The 25,967-nt window shown below is 42.5% G+C and overlaps 1 protein-coding gene across 7 annotated transcripts in view; it reads right to left on the bottom strand.

The window, feature by feature from the left end:
* STS (steroid sulfatase) overlaps nt 1-25,967 on the bottom strand; it is a 111,358-nt gene that overhangs the window by 57,396 nt on the left and 27,995 nt on the right. For all 7 annotated transcript variants that reach the window (XM_081197072.1, XM_081197075.1, XM_081197074.1 and 4 more), the window contains 4 exons: nt 23,231-23,352; nt 22,255-22,377; nt 18,968-19,391; nt 2,549-2,685 (listed from right to left, as the gene is read on the bottom strand). In XM_081197072.1, the coding sequence (XP_081053198.1) occupies nt 2,549-2,685; nt 18,968-19,391; nt 22,255-22,377; nt 23,231-23,352 (806 nt within the window). The remainder of the gene's footprint in view (nt 1-2,548; nt 2,686-18,967; nt 19,392-22,254; nt 22,378-23,230; nt 23,353-25,967) is intronic.

Below are 25,967 nucleotides of genomic sequence, written 5' to 3'. Positions count from 1 at the left end.
ATAGAAATGAGCAAACCAGTGATATTTTAGCGAACAGGCAAGCAGCGGGGCCCATTACTTACATCATAGGAGCCAACACAACACAAAACACTGTTGCTGTACAGTGGTACCTCGGGTTACATACGCTTCAGGTTACATACGCTTCAGGTTACAGACTCTGCTAACCCAGAAATAGTGCTTCAGGTTAAGAACTTTGCTTCAGGATGAGAACAGAAATTGTGCTCCGACGACGTGGCGGCAGCAGGAGGCCCCATTAGCTAAAGTGGTGCTTCAGCTTAAGAGCAGTTTCAGGTTAAGTACAGACCTCCAGAACGAATTAAATACTTAACCCGAGGTACCACTGTACGTAGGTTTTATTTGTTTTTTTATCTTATATTTTGGAAATGTACATCCAGGTTTTTTTTACTTTGATTTTTTGTGTGTGTGGTCCCCTAGAGAGTGGGGCCCTAAGCTACAGCTTGTTTAGCTTATACGTAAATCTGGCACGGCTTACAAGAGTCATTGTTTGATGACTGTAGCCTCACTTTTCAAACTATTTCAAATAGCAATTCATAAATGCCTTAACAGTCAGGGAGTGGGAACATCAATCATAGCTTTGGATATGTTGGTTTATTCCCTTCCAATTTATTGGTCATCTCATCACTCACTGGCTGTTTTCAATTGTATCAAAAAGTCTGAGCGTGTCTCTTGATTTGATAAATGACTATGCAAACAAAAAAGTGCCTCCCATTGTTTTCTGAACAATACAACTATTTGTTGGATTTGTTCAAGATTAATTGCTACCACAGTACTCAGTGATGGTATCAAATCTGCCCAGTATACATTTTTTACTATCACACATGCTACAGAGGAATTTCAAAATAAAAATAAAAATCAGTAAGCCTGAATGTTCGTGAGTGATATATTTCCACAGTGAACTGGTATCATTACAATTTCTATGCAAAAACTGTAGCTTGATTTTACAATGAAATGAAAGAATGCACACAGGTCCCTGTATTCAAAACCTTGCAGTATAGTTATGGGTTTACCTGAAAAACTGGATAATGAGTGCCACTGCTTTCCTGACTAAAAAAGAATGAGCACCATAAACATATGAGTTAGGAGAAGATCTAGACCCTGGTATGCTCTGCCCCAACCTATTGGATCTCCCCCCCAGGATCGTATGGGGAAATTTAGCCAACTAAATCCTGGAGAAATTATTGGTAAAATTACTGAATTCTGAGTGGTAGACCACTATTTCTTGTGTTTCAATAAAGATTACACAGTAATTTTGGGTAGAGCATCAATCCTCGTCATCTCCTACGTTCCTGCATCTTCTTACATTCCTATATTAATACTAGTTGCCATGAGAAAACTACATTCTGGGGGGGGGGAGGGCATCACTGTAGCCTTGTATTGCTCTTGCAATTCATAAGCGGAAGTTTGGTGCTAAATTTGGACTAGAAATGTGAATGAGGTTGAACTCTGTACACTTGCAATCAGAGCGTGCCGTTTCAGCGTTCCTTATAAAGCAGGCATCTGCTGCAGAGGTGAAAGTCAGTTTGCGGTAATTTAATAAATATGGCATTGTTTACTGAAAATAATTTTGTACTTTGCTTTATTGAACCAGAAATGAGTTGGAGGTGAACGGGTGGGAGGAATGAAAGGTGAATATTATCTTTTAGTGTTGCTGCTCTTCAGCTTGATTGTTTCAAGCACGAACTTATTTTCACAGATGATTACCTCTAGAAATGGAGAGTCGTTCCAATACGCTGACAAATAAATCAGGACCCTTTGCAGAAACGGGTAGATTAGCACTCCTCGGAAGCCTGGGCATTGCAAGACTCGGTGCCCTGAGCAATTTCTTGCTCTTTCTTGTTTGTCTTATGCCATCCTTTGTGAAAAGTCACCACTTTGTATGTTAGAATTCAAAATAATAACTAGCATTAACTAATGGATACAGTCTAGCAGAAGGAGAAGCACACTTAGCTGCCATTGATTTCAAAAGGGAGCGAAGGCTGACAGTAGGTTTAGATGCTGCAAGTGCCAGCAGAGACCCATGCAGTCTCTACCAGCTGATTGCCAGTGTTTCATTTGTATGTGTGAAAAGGGATAAAGTTGGGAAGGCTGTAACAAATAGACCTTTTGGTGTGCAGGACAGGAACTTTGGAACTTCCTGCCTATGGACATCAGGCAGGCCCCTTTTCTGTACCTGCTTAAGTTTTTTGTTCAGGTGAGCCTGTTCAGACAAGTTCAGAAGCAGTCCTGTGTTTCTATCGGGTTTTAGTTTATTATTGATTTTAATTATTTTTCTAATATTCTGAATACTTGTTTTAACTGCTTTTTACTGATAATTTTATTGTTTTACTCTTTTCGTAAAAGCACTCTGACGTTTTATTACGACCAAGGGCTGTATACATGTTGTGAAATAAATACCGCTTGGAGAATTCTGACATATTAAGCAGTTTAGCAACTGCTTAATAAAATAATTTTTTGAAAAATAAATAAAAAAGCTACATATATTTCTAAAAGGCAATTAACTCAGGTGATGTAAAGCCACATAACATACCTACACTCCAGTCCATTTCTTCCAGGGCATCTCCATATAATCCGTGTTTGCTTTTTCCTCTGAAAGCTTGGGATGCATAAAGAGCTGTATGGACCTGAGTGTAAGCCACAAAAAGAAGAAATGGTGCATTGGTGTTCCTGAACAGAAAAAGAGAGAGGAGAGAATATAATATGCAGTGAATTGCAATGCAAGGCATACATAAAAACCATTGCCAACCTTATACAAATAAAAGACAGCTTTTGGAGTTTTTCTCTTGGTCACCTTCTCTAGAGCAACCTTCTTGGGTCATTCTGGTTCCACCATTCAGATATGTTCAAGGTCATTTCTCTGTGACTTGACTCCCATTTACTTATTAATTTATATCCAACCTTTCCTCCCAAAGGAACCCAAAACAACAAGTTCCGTGCAACAAAGTAAACGGCTTTCTCATTGTAAAACCATGCCCTCTAAAGTGTCAGGAGTGAGAACAATGATTCGTAACATATCCGTTCACTTGCACCCAGGATCAAGACCTGAATTTCTCACACTAGCCACCCGTGGAAGGGTTTCTTGCCTTGAGATGCAGGGCATACAATTTGAAAATAAGTACATTTTATTAATTGATAAAGATTCCAATCCTATGCCCATAAACCTTAGTGAAACCTGTTTCTGAGTAGACCTGTGTAGGATTGCACTATAAATCATAATAAACACAATACACAAAGAATTACATATTGCGTAATTTGCCTTGTACAAAAAAAAAAATCATTTTATACACATATTCCTGCCATCTTCCTTCCCATGTAAGAAGTTGTGACTGGGAATGGAAATGCTTAACTCTTGTCATCTACCACATAGTAATGAATCAAACAGAGATCTTGAGAGCCCAAAGCTAAAATTGCAAGACAGCAATCCCATTTCCCATGTAGCAGGACCAAATAACTAAGGCAGGTTGATTAAAAACAGTAGCAAAGGAGAACTTATATCTCTTGCAACAGGCATCTAATGGGAACATAGGATTAGAGCGATAAATACAGGACAGGTACAAGTCACCACTTCTATTACAAATGCCCATTTTCAGGAGATAACAACCCCAGAAGCAATATAAAGGATGCCACTACAACACAGAGTTCTTACTCCAAGAACAGGTATCTAATCAATGGTTCATACCAATGGATTTAAAATCATTCACTGCTTTTGCTTTTTCAGTCTACCAGCACTGATTGACAGCTAGCTTTCAGGTGAAGAATCTCACCTATTAATATCCTTTATATTAGAAAATCAGAGATGGCTATTTTTCTTACACCAAACCCTGGTGGGGATCATAACTGATTACCTCTTCTGTAACCTTGAAAATAGAATGGCAAACCGGCTTGTAAGTGGGAGGGAGATTTGACAATAACAGTTAAAGTCCTGTTTTATTAACTGAAGCACTTCAGCAAACAGCTCCTTTGAAAATTTATTGCCATTCCCTTCTACACAATTTACCAAGACCTTCTTTTCTCAACACACCTTAAGTTTTATTCATTGAGGGGACAATAAAGTAAACTCTGAGCTTGAATAAAGAAAACATCATACACATTCATATGGCCATGAAACCTTAGAAGCCCAGTGCAACATTGTTTAACATATGAATAATAATTCTTCTTCATGGTGGTTAAATATATTCCTCTCTCTGTGTGTGTGTCACATTTTTTGAGATAAAAAGAACTTGAGTAACCCCTCATCCTCCTTTCTCATGTATGTCTTGTTTTATGGAAAGAAAAGAAGCACCAATAAGCTTGAAATGGAGTGGCCTCCATTAGCAATTCTTTACATTTACACCATACCTTTAAAGCACATTTAAAGTGCATTGCGGCCCTTAAAGAATCCCGAGAACTGTGTTTATTAAGGGTTATGAGAATCGTACCATTCTGGTGTCCAACATGGCTCCTATTATTACCATCCCAAAGCTTGAATGGAGGAAAGGAGCCTTCAAGCTCCTGTTTCAGCAAGTAGACCAGTAAAAGAATTGGCAGCATAGGTTCATTTCTTCAGCTGTTGCAGCAAGTAGCTGTAGTTACTCTCCCTCATACTGCTTATGCCTAGTGAGTGCCAGGCCTGTTGAAATTGGCGCCAGGCTTCCTTGAACCAAATAAAGGTGGCGTTACAACAGAGATTAGCAACAATTCTTCTGTTGAGACCTGCATTCCCTCAGGCATAGTCTGCCAGGAGCCATATTGCTATCCTTATTAATATTACATTTCAATCTAGCATACTTCCTAAGGACACCAGGCTGGTGAACAGCAAAGCAACAAAACAATACAAATAAATATAAAATAAGAACAGTAAAAAAATATCCTGTTAATTTTTCTCAAAAAGTCCAAAATCTGCAGATACCTTCTGAATTCCACCTTGAATTGAATTTAAAGGTCAAACTTTAAAGTTTGACCATTTCCCTTTTGATAAAATGTGAATTGGCTTAAAATGCCTCATGATAAATATTTGGAGGCCTTGCAAGGGATGGAAGCAAGTACCTGGAAAAATGGATTGTGGATCCACTGGTTGTGGGTTAATGCAGATTTGTGGACTTATGGAATGCCTCTACCATGCCAACTGGAGGGTACCATAGGATGCTGTTGGTACACCTTCTCCTTGTTTGGGCTCCTCCTCTTCCTTACTGCTCCCCCCTCTCTTTATTTCTTTGCAAATGGGCTCAGTTGTCACCATGTCACATAGTAAGAAAATACATGGGGATCCTACTGCTCTCTCTGTTTCTTTCTCTCCCTGGTAGAGGGCAGGTGAATAGGCAGAAATAGCAAAGCAGAAGAACAGCAGGCCAGGATATGGGACTTGCCAGGTTCCAATAATGCCCTCTCTGCATACCTATGTACTCATTTTGCACTCTTTAACTATGGAATTGCTTGTTATATCCTATTGTGGTTTGAGGACCCGACCCCCGCGATGTGAAATAAATACACAAGGACACGTGATATAAGGTTAATGGGCAAGAAAAGGCCACAACTTTATTGATTACAGCAGTGAAAAGGTATTGGCTTAGGCATTGGATGTCTAAAACAGGGGGGTTTATTCACCAGTAGGTGGAGCCTGTTGATGCTAATCCAACTATAGGCTCTCCCCTGATATCACCGGGGGTTGTGCCATGGCCTCCCGCCAAGCAGGCATCGGACAGAGTACACGACCGCCAGATTCCTTTAACGGAATACCCCAAAATTGAAGGCATAGGCAATGGCCACACCCAGCCCTTCGACACACCACAACACATTATTCCAATGCCTAACCTACCCACCAATACCACAAAAGGTTGTGACGATTGCTACGAGGTAGGCGAAAAAACCAAAAAACCTAATGCCAAATGGAAAAACTCCTACCAGGCCCCCTAGACAACCAGGGCGACCAACCTAAGGTCCATAGCAAGGCCAAAGAACAAAGACCCTGAGCTAAAAGGGAGTGGAGGGTGGGTGACTCGCGACGAGAGGACGGAGAAGAATGAGGCCGAGGAGAGGCTGGCACCGCTGCAAAAGGCTGCTGAACACGCCCCCCCGAAGGCACCTGGTTGGATGCCTGCCGAGGGGGCGTGGGCGCCAGCCAGGTGAGAGGAGGAGGCAGGGGGCTAATGCCCCCTGCTAGGGGCGGTGCTCGGGCTCCCGCCCACAACCACTCCCCTCTCTTCCAGGGAGGAGAGTCTTTATTTTTAAAAGCTCATACCTCAAAAAGAAACACTTTATGGACTTCTCACTAGTAAACTACATATACTTATAAGCAGTGCTATTTTTCTAGAAAAAGAGGAACTGGAACTCAAAATGGACGCCTCCCTTGTTCTCCTACAATGGCAATGGCGCCCACCTGAGAGTTCCGGCTGAAAAAAATGCCCTGCTTGTAACTATAAAACTGAAAAGTGTGCCATTTAAACAAAATATTATTTAAGCCAAAGAGAGTTTGATGTTGGTACAGCTCCCATTTTATAGCTTTAAGTGTGTCATATCAAAATGGCATTTAAAAGTAGGACTAAATTTAAACATGAGTGTAAAATAAAAACCTGAAGTGTCAGGAACAAATAAAGGCTGAGTTTTACTGTCTTGTTCAAATATAGAATAGAAATGAGAAGAGCTTGGCTTCCATTCAAAGGTTAAGATTTATATATTTTTAAACAAAATAATTGTATGTCTCAGTTATCTATTCCTATGCAGAGTCATTTTTCTATGCCCTCAAACAGCTACATACATTTTTGACATTTACTTTTTCATCCCTATTTCACAGCCTTAAATCTTCAGATATACAGCATCAGAGAATGATATATGCTTTGCTATCCATGAGACTATAAACAGGCTTTGTCAGTCTCAAGCAAATGTCCAACTTTTCTTCTTCTTGCAAATGCACACACACTCCATTCTCTATTATCCCAAATATAAAACAAATGTTTTACTCATAATTCTTGTGGGCTACCCCACAGACGGTTTTCTAAGCTTTTGCCACACAAAATTTCAGAGAAATCAGAAGCTTCACCATTTTATTTTTTTTTTAAGTGCTTAAGAAGCATTCTTTTTTTCTATTTAGAGTTAGGTGAATGTGATTTTGTTTCTTTTTCTCCAACAGTAGTGGTTCGTCATCCCAGTGCAGAAATGCACTGAGTAAACAATAGCTTCTAGACTAATTCGAAAGAAGTAAATCCCCTTTAAATGTGGTAACATCTCCTAAAGACTGCTCTAGTAAGGCATGAGTGTCAAATGCACTGACTATAGTGTTAATTAAAATAATTAACACATGAGGGCTGCTGTCTTTACACCGTTAACCACTTGTAAATTGAAATTAATGTGCTATATAGACGGAAAATAATAAGTTCTGTTGGATATAACTGGGACTCATGTATATTTCGTTTGTCTTCCTTTTTAGAGAGGTGCTCACTTTAGCAAAATGCATCTTCACCGTGCTAGTTTTTAGCAGCTACCCCAGTGTAGGGCCATACCTGGAGTATATGCTTTGCATGCAGAAGACCCCTAGGTTCAATGCTTAGCAAAACAGGTGATACAAAAGACCAGCCATGGTGCATGAGGCTGGGTGCAGCAGTGCTGCTGCTTACAGGACTGGGATGGCAAGTCAGGATGGTGGCGAAAACATAGGAGATTTAGGTTGATGACTGTGGACACAAATGTGTAGATAGAAGACACGTAGAAGACACCTCCCAGAAACCCAGAGCTGGGAAGTCAAATCCCAGAAGTCCTTTCCTCTAATTGCAGGTGTGTGAGGGTTGACTGTGGTTCTGCAGTACAGAGGGGAAAGTACTCTGCACATGCTCAGAGGCACATCATTGGGGTTTTTTTCAGTGCCAGAGTCAAAGCCAAGATATCAAACACAACTTCCAGGGTGGAATGCTATTCCAAATTATAGTTTTCTGGCAGAGTAGAGTGCAACACTTACTTCATAGACAAGGCATAGGCAAACTCAGCCCTCCAGATGTTTTGGGACTACAACTCCCATCATCCCCAACCACTGGTCCTGTTAGCTAGGGATGATGGGAGTTGTAGTCCCAAAACATCTGGAGGGCCGAGTTTGCCTACGCCTGTCCTAGACCTCTTTTCCTTCCGTAAATAAAAATGACAAGCCTACTGGTGACCCACACCTGTATACCTAAACAGGGGGTTGCTCCTCCTCAGGGTATCTCCCTTCATATTGCATTCCCATGAAATTTTGGAGGAAGTCTGGGTTGGCCCTCAAAGTCTGGTTCACTGCACCATCAAATTAACATTAGCAACATTTCCAATTATGAAAGGAAGAGTGAGCACAAGAGACCACATGATCCTTACCCACCTTCCTGAGCCACTGCCAACCTGGTACTCTCCTCACCACTTCACTAAACCATCCTGGTCCTGGCAAGTAGCAGAACCTCCACAGCTGTGAGGGTGACACTCACCCAGCCCCTACCTCATGCACTGTGACTACAAAAGACCTCTGCTGGAGAAAATGGACAGCTGCTGACAGTCAAGAGTGGACAATACTTGCCAATGTGGACAAATAGATTAGTATTCAATACATCTTTCTATATTATATAGAGCAAGCTGCAAAATTTGTGAGTCACCACCATTAACACTAACTACCAGCCATGTGCTGAGGCCTGCCAGGATCTTGACAGCCCATTTGTGGTGTTACACAGACAGCAGATCCAGGAGATTTTCTGCGTCCCTGGTAAGCTGATGGCTGCCATTTGACTTCATGACAACAAGCTGAGCAGCGATCCTGAGCTGTAGAATGTGTAGGCAGGGCCTAGAGATCAGAGCAGGAATTCAAGAAAAGGACTGGGACTTTGGACAGTAGTTTGTAGGCAGGATGGGGAGAGATGAGTAAGAATTCATGCAAGGAGCTGAACCTCAGAGATTTCTGAATGAACACAGATGAAGTTCTGGGCTGAATTAGAGGGTGTCTACAAACATATGGCTCTTTCCTGTCTTCACACTCAATTTGTTACCTTTCAACAATAACGCCACAAATGGATGGGAAATGAGTAGTGCTTTTGTAGCACCCTGCTTGTGGTTAACGCTTAGCTGGAATGAAATATTCAACGCAGCAATAGAGAAATTAAAATAATAATTTATTTGTCAGACAAATAAATGAGAGACACAGTGGTATATGGTTACCAATGCTCTGCCCTGCCAGCCCTCATGGCCAGCACTTATATTCCCTCAGCCCAGTCCCCTTGCTCCTCCTTTGGCTGCCTCTGTCCAATCAGCCTGGTTGAATTTCCTATTGGCTGATTGCTAGAACCAATCATATCAGATACACCCATTTCCTATTACCTTTTATGGGAGACAGAGAGCTATATTTTCTTCTATTTATAAATGGCAAACAAGTAGCCATTAACCTCTACAAGGCACCTTAATTACCAGATAACCTTTGGCCCCTCTTTCCCTATTCCCTACAAACCAGATGGTTTTTAATTTCATTTTAAACAGAGGCTCGGCAACCAGATGTCAGGAGTGATAGTGCTTCCTGTTTGGCATGGGTCTGTGGTCTCTTCCAACTCTAGGACTCTGTCTCTATGAAATAAGAATCTAACATCTAAATTTCATGCTTTCTAAATCCTTTGCATAATTACATTTAAGCCTATATATTTAATACATTAATATATATATATTTAGAAGAAAGGGAACTTAGTAAAAAAACAGTTTCCAAAAGCAACTTCCGAGAGAAGCCTCTTAGTTTACAGCCCCCCTTTTGCTGCTAAAACAGCTGCTGTTCTAAAAGCAACTTCTTCAATTTACCCTTTGGGCTTAAGTCTAAAATGGGAGGCATAATAATTGTTTTTGCAACTTGATTATTCTGTAATTTGTAAGGTCAGTGACCTCGCTTCTCAGCCTTTTTATGACCGCAATAAACCAGGGGCCCTCTTTAAGATGAGCACATCTGCCAATGCACTCACTACTTGGCATGAGAGATGCTGCCTGGCATGAGAGATACAGATATTTTAAAATATATTTTAAGCTCATTTTAAGAATACAGGTGTCTGATCAAAATATAAGCCTTGATTAAAATGCAGACTATGAACAGATGCCTCATTCCCCCCTTTCAAGCTCAAGGACCTTCATCCCAAGTGTCCTTGATAGCTTGACCTTCATCATATTCCTGAGGTAAAGCTCTGTATAGGGCCATGATATGAGGTAGAGTTTCATTTGAAATCATCTTGCTAATTGTACTTCTAAAACATGAAATGATACATGGCACCATACATAAAACCATTACTACTACCGTCAAGAAAAACAAGCAAGACAATAGTATCCCTTTGAGTCCTGTGACATTAGGTAACCAATTGGTGAGCCATCCCATATCCCATCCTTCCCATGTTTGTACTGGGACATGTGCTATATTCTCCATCTTTGTGGCCAACACACGGATTGCCTCACCATTATCTGAAATGTTAAAGCAACAGGCATTCCCTGTCAAGTTCAAGACTCCACATAGGCCTCCCTGCTTGGCAAGTACATAATCCATTCCCATTTTCAGCTGCAAAATGGCGGCTCTACTTTCATCCAACTGTTGTGCAATAAGTCTCAAACTCTTGGCCGTTGCATTGGTTACAAGTTCCACTACTGCTTGCAATCGAATTATTCTGTTTAGATTATAAATAGGATCCCGTGCCCCTTGTATGAGCTCACCAGGATTCCAGGAGGCAGGATCATAATAGGCTATAATGCGCTCTGGTGGCCAATCATCAGTACCGCTCCAACTTTGGGTACTTCCTCCTGCTATATGAGAAATATCAGCGTTTCTTCGTGTACGCTTGGCCAAATTAGTGGGCATAATCCACATTGGTGGTAATACCCATCCCAGGAAACAAGTCCCACTCCATTTGGAGGGGAGTTTCTTGTATGCCCATTCTCCACATATCCACCACAACCATCGTGTCTGAGGTCTTTGGTACGTGGAGTACAGAAGGCGAAATAGCAAAAGAGGTAGAGAGTTCACAGTGCAGTATGTTAGATTGCCTTTTTCTGTCACAGTTATGTTCCATACCACTTTCCATGCATGAATAAAAGGAGGTGCACAGGGCAAGGCATCCCGAGTTCGATAGGTAGTATCGTGTGCCCAGGTATTCTTAATATTATCCCAAGTATAGTGACAATGAGAAGAGCCTATCATGGTAGAATCAGCTGCATCTGATGATCTATGTACACAGAATTCCCCTTGTACAGGTATAACTCGTAATGGTTTAGTTGAGTTCCATCCGGGGAAATTCTGTACTTCTGTTTGGTGTGGTATTTCGCTTACCATACCAATGGCATCTAATGGTATCGGTAATAAGGGCATACCTCCCTCTGAATCATCTGGCCCAAGAGAGCAAACAAGGCAATTGGTCCTATTTGCAACATTGGCTACCATTTCAGCTAAACCTACCCACATATTGTGGTCATGGTGGAATCCATATTTAGTCAATTTGGTCAGATTCAAGGACCCTTCCCCTTCCCAAGGGATCAGGATTAATAATAAAATCATGTTGATGTCTAGCATATGCATTCCTTCCACAAAAGATTACCTTATTGTGATAGCAAATAAATATTAGCCCCAATATAATTCCCCCAGTGACAGAAATGGGGAACCACCAAGACCAAAACATATATCCCGAGGATCCCCAATGAGTAATATCTCTGATAATTGTTCCACAAGGGGGGGGGCATTCAATTAATTGTATAAGAGAATCTTTCCTTTCACAATCGCTGGTTCAGATGCTCCTCAAGCTTCAGGCGTGCGCAGGTCAGCCAGCTTCCAGGTTGTGGCTGCAGCAGGCCGGTCGTCAAATGTTGCCCGTGACCTAGCCCGTTCCCGGTAGGGCTAGATACAGGGGTTTTTGGAGAGAGTCAGTTTAAGAGGATTAGAGGGGTCACCTTTGCACGTCCAACTGCCTTCGGACTTCTTCAAACGGGAGTGATGAATCCAGGGGGTCACCTCAGCTACCTTCACCGCTGTTGGAGTAGAGAGCAAGACGGTGTAAGGCCCACGCCACTTAGGTGCAAGTGGATCTCGTTTCCACTCTTTCACCCATACGCTATCGCCAGCCTGGAACTGATGAATCGGCTCGGCAATGCTGCACGGCGTGCGCTCGAGGGCCCACCTGTTAAGAGAAACAAAAACACGGGAGAGAGATTGCACTTGTTCCTGTGTCACATGGTCTCCTATTTGTTTGAGGTCAGCTGGAATATCCTGAACAAAGGAGGGCGGCCTCCCATACAGGAGCTCAAAAGGTGACAATTTAAGTCTTTTGGTGGGTGCACACCGAACACGAAACAGTGTTATGGGTAACACATCTACCCATCCCAATCCTGTTTCCTGGGTTAACTTTGCCAATTGGGTTTTCAGAGTCCTATTCATTCTTTCAGTTTTCCCTGAACTCTGAGGCCTATATGCTGCATGCAGTCTCCATTTTACTTATAGGACTCGACATACTTCTTGTACTACTTGATCAATGAACGCTGGCCCATTATCACTTCCAATGCATCTAGGTAATCCAAACCTCGGGATCAATTCAGTGAGGAGTCTCTTAGTTACCTCTCGTGCCTTTTCAGTTCTGGTGGGAAAAGCTTCAACCCATCCGGTAAAAGTATCTACAAACACAAGGAGATACTTGAATCCCTTAGAAGGGACCAGCTCTGTGAAGTCCACAATTAGGCTTTCCATGGGGACATATCCCACATGTTGGATTCCAGGAGGTTGTACCGGTCCCTGCCTGGAATTGTTTTTAGCACAAAGAACACATTTCTGTGAAATGCAAGTTGCTAATTGTGATAGGTTAATAATATACAACTTCCGACTGAGACTCTCTCTGGTTGCAGTACCGCCAAGGTGAGTAGATTCATGATAATTTCTTACAATTGTGCCTGCTAGATGATGAGGTACATAAATCCTATTGTCTGGCAGGATCATCCAACCGTCCTTCACAACTGCTCCTTCCTGTTCAGCCCACTTCCTCTCTTCTGGGGTATAGTGAGGTTTAACTTCTTCTGGAACTACCTCTGGTATGAGGGCTGCTATAAATCCTCCCACAGGCTTTTGGGCTGCCTCTCGGGCTGCTTTGTCAGCAGCATGATTTCCTCTGGTTATTGGATCCCTTCCTCGTCCATGACCTTTGCAGTGCATTACAGCAATCTGTTCTGGAGCCCATACTGCTTCTAACAGGATTTCTACTTCAGGTCCATATTTCAAGGCCTTCCCGTGGGCTCCTATTAGACCTCTTTCTTTCCATAGAGCTCCATGTGCATGCAGGGTTAAGAAGGCATATTTAGAATCAGTATAGATGTTTGCCTTACATCCGGCTGCCAATTGCAGAGCTCTAGTTAAACCTATAAGTTCAGCTTTTTGTGCTGAGGTGCCAGCAGGCAAAGCTTCAGCTTCCACAACTTCCTCATTGGTGACCACAGCATATCCTGCTCGTCTGGCACCTTCATGCAGGTAACTGCTACCATCAGTATAATATACAACATCTGGATTTTTCAATGGTTCATCTTTCAGATCAGGTCTACTGGAATAAACTTCATCCATTATTTGGAGACAATCATGTGATTCTTCATCATCTACCTCTGGTAGGGGCAGCAAAGTCGCTGGATTGAGCATATTCACTACTCGTAGATGAATCCTGGGATTTTCACACAATAGGCCTTGGTACCTAGCCATCCTTGGGTTCGTTAGCCAATAACTACCCTTATATTCCATGAGTGTCAGAACAGCATGAGGTACATTCACATACATCGTCTGGCCGAAGGTAAATTTATCAGCTTCTTTGACAAGGCTTGCAGTGGCCGCTACTGCCCTTAGGCATGGAGGCCATCCTTTTGCTACTGAGTCCAATTGTTTTGACAAATAAGCTACTGGACGGTTCCAACTTCCTAATCTCTGGGTCAGGACTGCCGCTGCAATCCCATTCTGTTCATGTACATACAGCTGAAAGGGTTTTTCCGAATTAGGCAGTCCAAGGGCTGGGGCCTCCATAAGTCGTTGTTTGATAACTAAAAAGGCTTGTTGCTGCTCAGGTCCCCATACGAATGGGTCCTTTTCTGCACCTCGAGTGCTTTCATGTAAGGGTTTGGCCAGACTGCTGAAATCAGGTATCCATAGTCTACAAAACCCTGCTGTTCCCAGAAATCCTCTGAGTTGTTTCCTTGTGGTAGGTTCCTTGATAAGGCAAATAGCTTCTTTCCTCTCTGGTCTCAATGCTCGTTGTTGGTGTGAGATGTCAAAGCCCAAATATTTGACCTTTTCTAAACATAACTGTGCCTTTTTCTGGGAAACTCGGTAGCCAGCTTCCCAGAGCAAGTGGAGCAGTTCCTCTGTCCCTTCTTTACAGGTATCAAAATCCTTTGCCGCTAATATAAGGTCATCTACATATTGCAGAACCACCTTTTCTCCAGGTATTGAGGGGTAACTTGTTAGATCCTTTGCCAAGGCAGTGCCAAATAAAGTTGGGGAATTTTTGAATCCCTGGGGCAATCTTGTCCAGGTTAGCTGGCCTTTTGTTCCTGTCAAAGGGTCTTCCCACTGGAAGGCAAATATAGGTTGGCTCTGTGGTGCCAGCCGGCAACAGAAGAATGCATCTTTCAAGTCCAATACAGTAAAAAATGTTGCTTCTGGTGGGATCAAACTCAGCAGGGTGTATGGGTTTGGTACATTTGGGTGCAAGGTCTCGATAGCCTGGTTTACGAGCCTCAAGTCCTGCACTGGCCTGTATTCATCTGTCCCAGGTTTTCGAACAGGCAAAAGGGGTGTGTTCCATTCTGATTGGCAGGGCTTAAGCAGACCATATTTTAATAGGCGGTCCAAATGTTTCTGGATGCCCTCTGCTGCTCGCCGGGGTAAAGGATATTGCTTTACAGATACAGGGGTAGCCATAGGTTTTAAGGTTACTACAATTGGAGCTATATTCTTGGCCATTCCTGGTGGGCTATTTTCGGCCCATACTCCTGGTGGCACCTGTAGAGTTCGGAGGAGCTTGTTTAACTCTGTATCCAATGTGGGTTGGACTTGCAGGGCTGACATTAGGCGCCATGATTGTTCCTTAGGTACTGAGAGGGAAATTATTCCTGCTGCCTTTGATGGCAGTTTCATTTCTGGACCTCGAGGAGTGAAGGTGATTTGGGCCTGCAATTTGGACAGCATATCTCTACCTAAGAGAGGTATTGGACACTCAGGTATATACAAAAACTGATGGGTTAAACGATGTCCCCCAAGCTGGCATTCCAAAGGTTGGAGGAAAGACCTCTTAGCTGACTGACCAGTGGCACTTTTAATGACTACACTTTTGGATGCCTTTTTCTGCAATAGTTCTGGGAGTACTGAGTATTCAGCCCCAGTATCAATCATAAAGTCTATTAAATGGCTCCCTAATTGAATCGTGACCGTGGGCTCCTGGAAGCCTAACTTTATGGAGTCCGGTCGTTCCTAGTCTTGGGTAAAATCCTCCTCTGCCAGTCCAATGACATTGTCCCTACTCCGTCCTTGTCCAGGTCTCTGATATCTTCCATCTCGGATCATTCCCCGTCCCCGTCCCTGGTTTCTTGGGCCGGAGCCTGGGCCTGGGCCTGGGCCTGGGCGTACTTCTTCCAACCTCAGGGGTTCAGGACACTCCCGCTTCCAATGACCCTCCTTCTTGCAATTTGCACATTGATTCCTTCCCAGTGGTGGATTCCTTCCCCGCCCTCTTCCTCCATTTAAGGGGCGGTAGTCTTGCTTCACTGCTGTGGCTAGCATTACCATCTTTTCCTTCTGCCACTTCTTCTTCTCTTGTTTCTCAGCCTCATCCCTATTCCGATAAACTCGGCGTGCAATGGCCATAATTTGGCTCATCAGCATCCCTTCCCATCCTTCTGATTTCTGAATTTTCTTACGAATGTCAGAAGCGCACTGGGCCACAAAAGTAGCAGTAATCATTCTGCTGTTTTCAGGGGCTTCAGGGTCAAAAGGAGTCCATATACGATAGGCTTCTTGCAGCCTCTCTAAAAAGTCTCCTGGACTCTCATTTGGTTTCTGTTCTACTTCTGAGACTTTAGACATATTAGTGGGCTTCTGGCATGCCCTGCGGATACCTTGCACAAGCGTCTGGCGATAGGTGGTAAGTCTGGCCAGGTGAATTACATTGTTTGGATCCCAATTAGGATCTTCCAAGGGAAAGTTGTCCCGGAGATGACGGTCAACATTTAAAATATTTCCCACTCTGGCCTGCTCACGCAAATATATCTGTGCCTTTTCAATTATGTCTCTTCTTTCCTCAGTGGTGAACAGAGTATTCAGGAGCTGGCGGCAATCTGTCCAAGTAGGACTATGAGTATTTATTATTGAAGTCACCAAGTCCATCATAGCCTGAGGTTTTTCTGCAAAAGATGGGGTGTGTGTTTTCCAATTCATCAGATCCGTAGTTGTGAATGGAATGTACTGGAGGGTCGAAGTTCGAGGTGGCCGTGGTCCGAGTTGCCCGTTAACCAGCACAGGCTCCTCAAGTGCATCAAATACTCTTCTGAGAGGGGCTACTACGTGATCTTTCTCGCTTTGCTCTAGGGGCCTCAAATCATAGGGGATGGTATTTGTCCCAAGGCGTTCTTTTAGCAGCTTTATACGCCTGGCTGTATTGCTTGCTGACCGGTTAAGGTCTCCCTGTAACTTCTGTAATAGTTCTCTAGGACTTGGATGTACAGGGGTTTGGGGTGGGCAATCAGTTGTTTCACTAAAGGAGACTGTAGATGGAGTTCTACTGGGACTCACAGGTGGAATAACCACTTCTGCTTGGGCTTTATTATAGGCCTCCAATGCCTCCTGAAGATATTTATCATAATCTATCAAGGAATCAAGTTCTGTGACTCCAGCCCCATTATTCATTCCACTTTCTTGCCTTGGGGTTACAACTGGTGGAGTGTTTGGATTAGGCTCCCTTCGATGTGGAGCATAGGGTGGAGGTGGAAGCACCTCTTCCTCTGGTCCCTCAAAAATGGGTTTGAGTTCATTTGGCAAGATTCCTTTCCTAGCTTCGGCTTTTACAGCCAATAATTTGCATCGTTGGACTTTGCATTCCCTTATCCATGGAGGATTTTTATTTAATGTGCTCAGCCAGGAATCTATATATGAAAATTGTTCTGGGCACCCTCCAATTTCTTTGGCGATGTTAGACCAAAGTTTACTTACTAAATTTATATCAAAGGTTCCCTGAGATGGCCATCCAGTATTTTGTTTTGGCCACTCTAATTCACATAACGTTCTCAGGCGCTCTGGCGTCATTTTGACTCCATACGCCCCTGAGAAGGCTTTCTTAAAATTATTTAACATACATTCAAGAGGTGTATTTTCCCCCTTTGAACCTCCAACTCCCATTGTATGGCCCTGTGAAGTATCCACTCAGTCACTCACACACTCGTTTTCACACTCAGGTCAGCTGCAGATTGTACTTTCTCATACATACAATGCGCTGGATACTTTACCACACACTACCTCCCAACTTTCCTTTCCCTACACCAGATCACCATCTGATGTACCCAACCACCTAGCGTACTCAGTTCCCACTTACTGAGACGCAGAAGTTTGATCAAGACTTCTCTTCCTCCCAATTAATTGGAGGGCCAAAAATCCCTTTGTGCACTTACCCTTGGTTGGTTCCGTTTCCCCCCGGTCCGTCGCCGCCAGTGAGCAGGGTATCAGACAGACGAGACTTCTGCGTTCCCCCTGGAAAAATTTACCAGTGCGCGCTTGGGTAAGCAGTTTAGAGATCCTCTCTCTTGTACCCTGCTCAGTAGAGCGAAGGGGCTGCGTTCCAGCAGACCACTTATCCGAGTCACAGGGGCACCATAAAATGTAGCACCCTGCTTGTGGTTAACGCTTAGCTGGAATGAAATATTCAACGCAGCAATAGAGAAATTAAAATAATAATTTATTTGTCAGACAAATAAATGAGAGACACAGTGGTATATGGTTACCAATGCTCTGCCCTGCCAGCCCTCATGGCCAGCACTTATATTCCCTCAGCCCAGTCCCCTTGCTCCTCCTTTGGCTGCCTCTGTCCAATCAGCCTGGTTGAATTTCCTATTGGCTGATTGCTAGAACCAATCATATCAGATACACCCATTTCCTATTACCTTTTATGGGAGACAGAGAGCTATATTTTCTTCTATTTATAAATGGCAAACAAGTAGCCATTAACCTCTACAAGGCACCTTAATTACCAGATAACCTTTGGCCCCTCTTTCCCTATTCCCTACAAACCAGATGGTTTTTAATTTCATTTTAAACAGAGGCTCGGCAACCAGATGTCAGGAGTGATAGTGCTTCCTGTTTGGCATGGGTCTGTGGTCTCTTCCAACTCTAGGACTCTGTCTCTATGAAATAAGAATCTAACATCTAAATTTCATGCTTTCTAAATCCTTTGCATAATTACATTTAAGCCTATATATTTAATACATTAATATATATATATTTAGAAGAAAGGGAACTTAGTAAAAAAACAGTTTCCAAAAGCAACTTCCGAGAGAAGCCTCTTAGTTTACAGCCCCCCTTTTGCTGCTAAAACAGCTGCTGTTCTAAAAGCAACTTCTTCAATTTACCCTTTGGGCTTAAGTCTAAAATGGGAGGCATAATAATTGTTTTTGCAACTTGATTATTCTGTAATTTGTAAGGTCAGTGACCTCGCTTCTCAGCCTTTTTATGACCGCAATAAACCAGGGGCCCTCTTTAAGATGAGCACATCTGCCAATGCACTCACTACTTGGCATGAGAGATGCTGCCTGGCATGAGAGATACAGATATTTTAAAATATATTTTAAGCTCATTTTAAGAATACAGGTGTCTGATCAAAATATAAGCCTTGATTAAAATGCAGACTATGAACAGATGCCTCACTTTGTTCACCTGCCAAATCACAGGCACCTCTGTAAACAAGCTATCACTCTGAAATTCGAACGCTTTAAAACTGAACACCCTTACCTTCCTATGAATCTTTTGGCTTCCTCTGTGAATCTCTGAGTGAGGTTCTCATAGTTCCAGGGTTGTTGGATAATACTGTGATTTCGCATCAAGAAGCAGTTAAGGTTCCGGAAGTTATAAAAGAAGAGCAGCAAAACTCCAACTATCACTGCAGCTATTAAGAAGAAGTAGCCCAGTACTCTGCGGGGAACTCTGACAAGGCCAATGTAATTCAGAACCGCCAAAGAGATCAGAGCAATCCCCGTGCTCTGGAGTGCTGCACGAGTGTGCATCTTCAGTCCAGCACCAAACACGCTTCCGTGACCAGGTTTACAGTCCCTAAGATTGTTCACAGGCACCCCGTAGAAGTAATCAAATCCATGATTTAAAGGGTGGTGGCAGAAGTCATCACTGCTGTTGCAGTTAATCCCAAGATGCCATTTTCCTAAATGCAGGGGAAAGACACATATTTCAAACAGGTATTTAAATAAAATGTAGACTTGTATCTTTTCCACTGTATGTATATATCTATACAATTGGTACACCTCCTTCCTCTTTTGTGCAAATTTTGTGCAATTTTTGCCTCGGTCCAGTATACCTGAAGGAGCGTCTCCACCCCCATCGTTCTGCCCGGACACTGAGGTCCAGCACCAAGTGCCTTCTGGCGGTTCCCTCACTGTGACAAGTCAAGTTACGGGAACCAGTCAGAGGGCCTTCTTGGTAGTGGCACCCGCCCTGTGGAACGCCCTCCCAAAGATGTCAAACTACCAAACTTTTAGAAGACATCTGAAGGCAGCTTTCTTTAGGGAAGCTTTTAATGTTTAACAGACTACTGTATTTTAATACTTTGTTGGAAGCCGCCCAGAGTGGCTGGGGAAACCCAGCCAGATGGGCAGGGAAATAATAATAATAATAATAATAATAATAATAATAATAATAATAATAATGATGATGCTACTGGACATTGCAGAGCTGCTGTGCTCAGGTCCTGCTTCCTGGCTTCCCACAGGCATCTGGTTTGCAACTGTGAGAACAGGATGCTGAGGTAGATCGCTTTGGCCTGATTCAGCAGGGCTCTTCTCACGCTCCTGTTCTTTGTTCTTACTCTTCAGAGAATTTTCCAATTCTTACGATTAATTTGGAATTTCACAGGGTGTCAGGCAGAGCGGTAAGGCCGCATATCATCAAAGTGCAGCGCTATATCAACATTACATTTCAAGTTAAAATGACTGCTTTTGTGCGAGCAAATTTAAAGCCGGCTAGATGGCAAGGTGAGTTGTAAGCTGCTTCCATGAATAAGTTAATTGAAGTGAATGTAGATGACTGCAATAATGAAATTAACAGAGCTTTCAAGATCCGTACTATAGTTTTCCCATCAAGAAAGCACACATGATTTAATAACCCAAGGACAACTCGAGCATTACATCTATTTAGCTTCCAGAGAGTAAATTAGAATATTCTGGGGGAAATTCTACTTGCAGTACAGCACCCTACAGAACATCATAGGGCAGTTATAAAAAAATGAGCAATTCCTGCTGTTTCCCTTATAGTATGGAATGCCCTTCCATCTTCTCTATATGATACATTTGGGTTCTATGGGCTGCAATCAAGCTGTGTGTATATGTGTATATTACAATTAGTTCCTTCAAAAATCTTGTAAAGGCATACATTTTGCCCAGGCTTTTGCTGACCCACTAGATCAGATCCTGGTGTATGCATTCTTTTTCTTTGTTTTTATACTACTGTTTTACTGCTTTTATGCTGCACATTTGTTTTAATGATATTGGGTTTTTCATGTTGCATACTGAGTAGGGATTTTAAAACATTGAACAGTTTGTAAATGCTTTAGAAAAGATTCATAAATAAAATAGGATAAATTACAGATATTTATCTAATATTGTAGCAAGAAACAACCATTCTTTTAATCTTGCTATTATTATTCTCTGGTTCTTCTGTTTTATTTTTATGTGAGCGATCAATTTTTTATTGTTGTTCATGTTGACTGAGAGGTATGTTAGCCAGGCTAAACGACTACTGTTTGGAGAGCAATGTATAAACTCTTCAAATGAAAAAAAAAAAAAAGCAAACAAATCATATGGGATCTTGAAACAGTGACTCAAGATTAGGGCTACGAACATATGGATCCAATACCTTTATATCTGCAGTGCCCCCCCCCACTTTTTTATTCCATGACCATAATATCCATGGAAACTGCAGAATGTATTCAGCATCTTGTTTTCAAGAACTGCACTTTTGAATCCACAAGCAAATGCAAAGGCTATCAATTGTTTTCAGTGAACATTCTCATTTTTAAATTTGTGCCTAGTTTCCTCAAAAGCGTTTGGAAATGCAGATGACATTATTTTGTTTTTATTTTTACCCTCATGGTGGAAAGTAAATCAGGTTGGATAAGTTAGGCCAGTATTTTTGGTTGCCAGTGTATCTGATCCTACAAAAGGGGGCACAGCCACTAGGTGGATTTGTCATCCCCCTGAATGTTCTGTTTCCCGTTAAGCTTAGTTTTGGCTTAGATATCTGATCACAGTGGGGTGTGATGCTTCTTATCTTCTTTTCAGGTGGACTATAACCATTTCACAGATCCAATGCTGCCATTTCCTGTTTAGGCAAGGTGTGGGGCTGCTGTTACTACTAATGGCTAAGATAAAGGTAAAGGACCCCTGACAGTTAAGTCCAGTCAGGAATGACACTGGGGTTGCGTGCTCATCTCACTCTATATGCTGAGGGAGCCGGCCTTTATCAACAGGCAGTTTTTCCGGGTCATGTAGCCAGCATGACTAAGCCGCTTCTGACAAAACCAGAGCAGTGCATGGAAATGCCATTTACCTTCCCGCCGGAGCGGTACCTATTTATCTACTTGCACTTTTTGGGCATGCTTTCAAACTGCTAGGTTGACAGGAGCTGGGACTGAGCAATGGGAGCTCACCCCGTCACGGGGATTCGAACCGCTGACCTTCTGATTGGTAAGCCCAAGAGGCTCAGTGGTTTAGACCACAGTGCTACCCGTGTCCCTACACTAATGGCTAACCCCGCCCCAAAGAATTGTCTCCTGCACTGAAAAGTCATTTTCAAAAAAAGAGTTATTTCAGAAAGTCTCAGTGACTATATTTTATTGTTTGGAATTTCTGTAGGCATTTCCAGTTTTTTTTTCTTTCTTAATTGCTTCATTTACTTAGTTGATAGCCCATCGTTAGCGTGTAGATTACATTGAGGGACAAGTCTGGGTCAGAAAAGCAGGATATAAATTTCTTAAGACCAATAGATAAAGGAAGCATGTTAATCAGCCATACCTATGAGAGCTGTAGAATAACCCCTCTGCTGGAGAAGTTTAGCAAATGTTATTTCTTCCATAGGGAGTCCACCAGAAGAAGCAGAAAACAAGAAGACCCCAACTTTGTGCAGGCTAGCCATTCCTGAAGGAATAAAAAATTAATTTCAAATAGGAGGCAAACCAGTTACACACTTTGGGTGACATAACGTTGGTCATAGTCAGATGAGGAGATGCACTGAAACCAATGGATGAATGTCTAAGGTAAAAGTAAAGGACCCCTGAATGGTTAAGTCCAGCCAAAGGCGGCTATGGGGATGCCACACCCATCTTGCTTTCAGGCCACAGACAGCTTTCCGGTCATGTGGCTGGCATGAGTAAACTGCTTCTGGTGCAACAGAACACCATGATGGAAACCAGAGCGCATGGAAATGCTGTTTACCTTCCCGCTGCAACGGTACCTATTTATCTACTTGCACTGGCATGCTTTCAAACTGCTATGTTGGCAGGAGCTGGGAATGAGCAACGGGAGCTCACCCCATTGCTGAGATTTGAACTGCTGACCTTCTGATCAGCAAGCCCAAGAAGCTCAGTGGTTTAGACCACAGCACCACCCATGTAGATGCATGCCTACTAGTGAGGAGCACCAGTATTGGTGAGGACTCTTTCACATCAGAAGCCCCAACTGTGCCAAGCCAGAAAGCTACCACTGACAGCCCCAAAACAAGGTGTTCTGGGCTGGGGGCAGGGCAAGGGCAACTTAGGATGTGCTGGGTCCAGAGCCCTGCAGATCCCCCAAGGGACTGATCATCAGACTCCACAGCTATGCCAGCCTGGAGCTGGTGTGGTGGACAAGTTACGATGCCCTTGCATTCTGTGTTGGCCAAGACCCAGCAGTACAAGGGATGCAGTGGTGGGTCTTCTGCTTTGTTCCTCTCCATCCTTACTTTGAATTGCTGTGCCCTGATATCTAACAATGGCGTAAGAACATCCTTTACCTGATCTGACAGAATAGCGGCCTGTCAAGAAAGATGCCCTGCTTGGGGTGCATAGTGGTGAGGCTGCTATGTGTTGAGTCAGTGTTGCTCCTTCTTTAGATAACTTGTCAATGTTAGGAGTCCTGGAGGGAAAAAAGAAGAAGACAAATTCAAGGGCATGTATTCTGAACATGTAAACACGAGTGAGTTCAGACTATTTAAAGTTCTCATTATGGCTTATAGTGCATCAGTTGGTGTCATACAAATCCAACATGAAGCCAAATTTTATGGTGAATTGAGTGCACTTTTGATCATTGGAGTTAATGCAATTAGGTGCATCTACATTTGTCTAGGGTTGCAGCCAGAGTTATAGGTGGAATCTACACACATATAAAAAACACTGTGAAAATGCTTTTTTAAAAAAAATACATTTTGAAAAATACATTGAATTTGGCATAGTTCACTGTCTCCATCTAGTTTCACATTTGTATACTGAACTTTACAACACACTTTGAATTTTTTTATTTGCGACTTTATAGCTGAGTCCATAGTCCTTTTTTCTTTTAACATTTCAATCATCAAATCAAAATCAATACACTAAGAACCAACATGTCTGTGTTTTAATCTTGCACCCTGATGCATGAAGTGAGTCTAAATTTTAAGGGCTATATGTTCTGAAACAAACTGTAACTCATATTTCCCAATCCATTGTATTTCTTCATTCTTCATTCAAATATTGGGGAGAGAAAGATGTATTTTCACGATAGTTTTGTTCCCTCAGTCTATATGTGTGTTTGTGCTCTGACTACTGTAATGTACATGGGGTTATCTTTGAGGACTGTTTGGAATTTCTGCATTTAGTTCAAAATCCAGCTGCTAGATTGAATATGGAAACATATTATATTGCCAGAACGTAAACAGCTGCACTGCCTTCCAATCCATTTCTGGGCATGATTTAAACTCCTAATGCTTAGAAATGTTGGTGTGAATTTTTATCTGTTTTAGAATTTTAACTCTTGCACGTTTTGATGTATTGTAAATTTTCCCTGGTTTTATCTTTTTGTCAACTGCTTTGAGCTTTTGTGTTGTTGTTTTTTTGTTTTTAACAATCAAGCGGTGTATAAATTTTTATGAACAAATAAATAAAATCATGCTTACTTTTGAAGTCCAAAACAGCTTGGGGCCTGGGTACCTGACAGATCACCTCCAACACAAGCCTGCCTATGCACTGAGATAATATTTTGTGGCCTTTCCTCAGGTGAGATAGGTAGCATTGGGAGAATGGACCATCTTAGTGGTGGCAGCTGTCTTGTAAGATGTGCTCACCAGGGAAGCTTACCTGGGGCCTACGCTCATGCATTTTGCAGCTAGGTAAAGCAGCTTTTTAATTGACTACATATGCTCCAACATTTCTCCAATGAAAATTGGGATTTTGTATTCCATTATTATTATTATTATTATTATTATTATTATTATTATTATTATTCCCCACCCATCTGACTGGGTTGGCACAACCATTCTGGGCAGCTTCCTACATATAAAAACATTAAACTTTAAACAAACTTCCCTATACAGGGCTGTCTTCAGATGTCTTCTAAAGATTGTATAGTTACTTATCTCCTTGGCTCAGGGGTCACATAACTCCATACCCTCCAACATTTCTCCAACATTTCTAAGGAAAAGCGGGACATTCTAGGATCAAATCAGAAACCAGGGTGGGTTTTATAAATTCGGGACTGTCCCTGGGAAATAGGGACACTTGGAGGGTGTGTTGCTACACCTTTAAAAAAAAGATTGTGCTATTTTCTGCTGCTTAGGCAGCTGCCCTTTGGATTTTTACTGTTGTTTTCTTATCAATAATAATAATAATAATTTATTATTTATACCCCGCCCATCTGGCTGGGCCTCCCCAGCCACTCTGGGTGGCTTCCAAAAAATATTAAAATACTGTAATACATCAAACATTAAAAGCTTCCCTAAACAGGGCTGCCTTCAGATGTCTTCTAAAACTCTGGTAGTTGTTGTTCTCTTTGACATCTGGTGGGAAGGCGTTCCACAGGGAGGGCGCTACTACCAAGAAGGCCCTCTGCCTGGTTCCCTGTAACTTGACTTCTTGCAGTGAGGGAACCGCCAGAAGGCCCTCGGTGCTGGACCTCAGTGTCCAGGTAGAATGATGGGGGTGGAGACGCTCCTTCAGATATACTGGACCGAGGCCGTTTAGGGCTTTAAAGTATCAGTAGTGGCACGAGTGGGGAGAAAGAGACATAAAGCTATCCCCTTGAGACCAGTTTCACTAATCCTTACTTGGATTAGGATGGGACTACCACCACTAATCCAGCATTTGCATGAATCAGGCATAGTCAACCAAACCATGGGACATGTTTCTATATCCAAATACAATTGTGGTTGTGCTCCATTAGAGGTAATGGCCATTAAAAAGGTTAATATGGGAACCAACTGGGCAACTTACGAACAACTGCTCATGAAGGAGGAAGGAAAATGGAAAATGAGGCCTTATGATCAGGTTAAATCTCAAGTATACGATTGGCTACACTACCACCAAATAAATGATATGTTTAGGAAAGATGTAAAAGATAAAGGTTACGCCGACAAAAACTCTAGGTTCCAAACCGAGATCCTGGGGAGTAACATAAAAATATTATCAAAAATGTACAAGTACTTATTGGACTGGAACTTAGCTGACGAAGAGGTTAAGGTGGTAATGACCCACTGGGCTAGAGATCTTGGCCGCAATATC

Source organism: Podarcis bocagei (assembly GCF_964188305.1).
Source record: "Podarcis bocagei genome assembly, chromosome: 6".
NCBI lineage: Eukaryota > Metazoa > Chordata > Lepidosauria > Squamata > Lacertidae > Podarcis > Podarcis bocagei.
The sequence above is the reverse complement of the archived record's forward strand: the minus strand, read 5'-3'. Positions and strand labels throughout refer to the sequence as shown.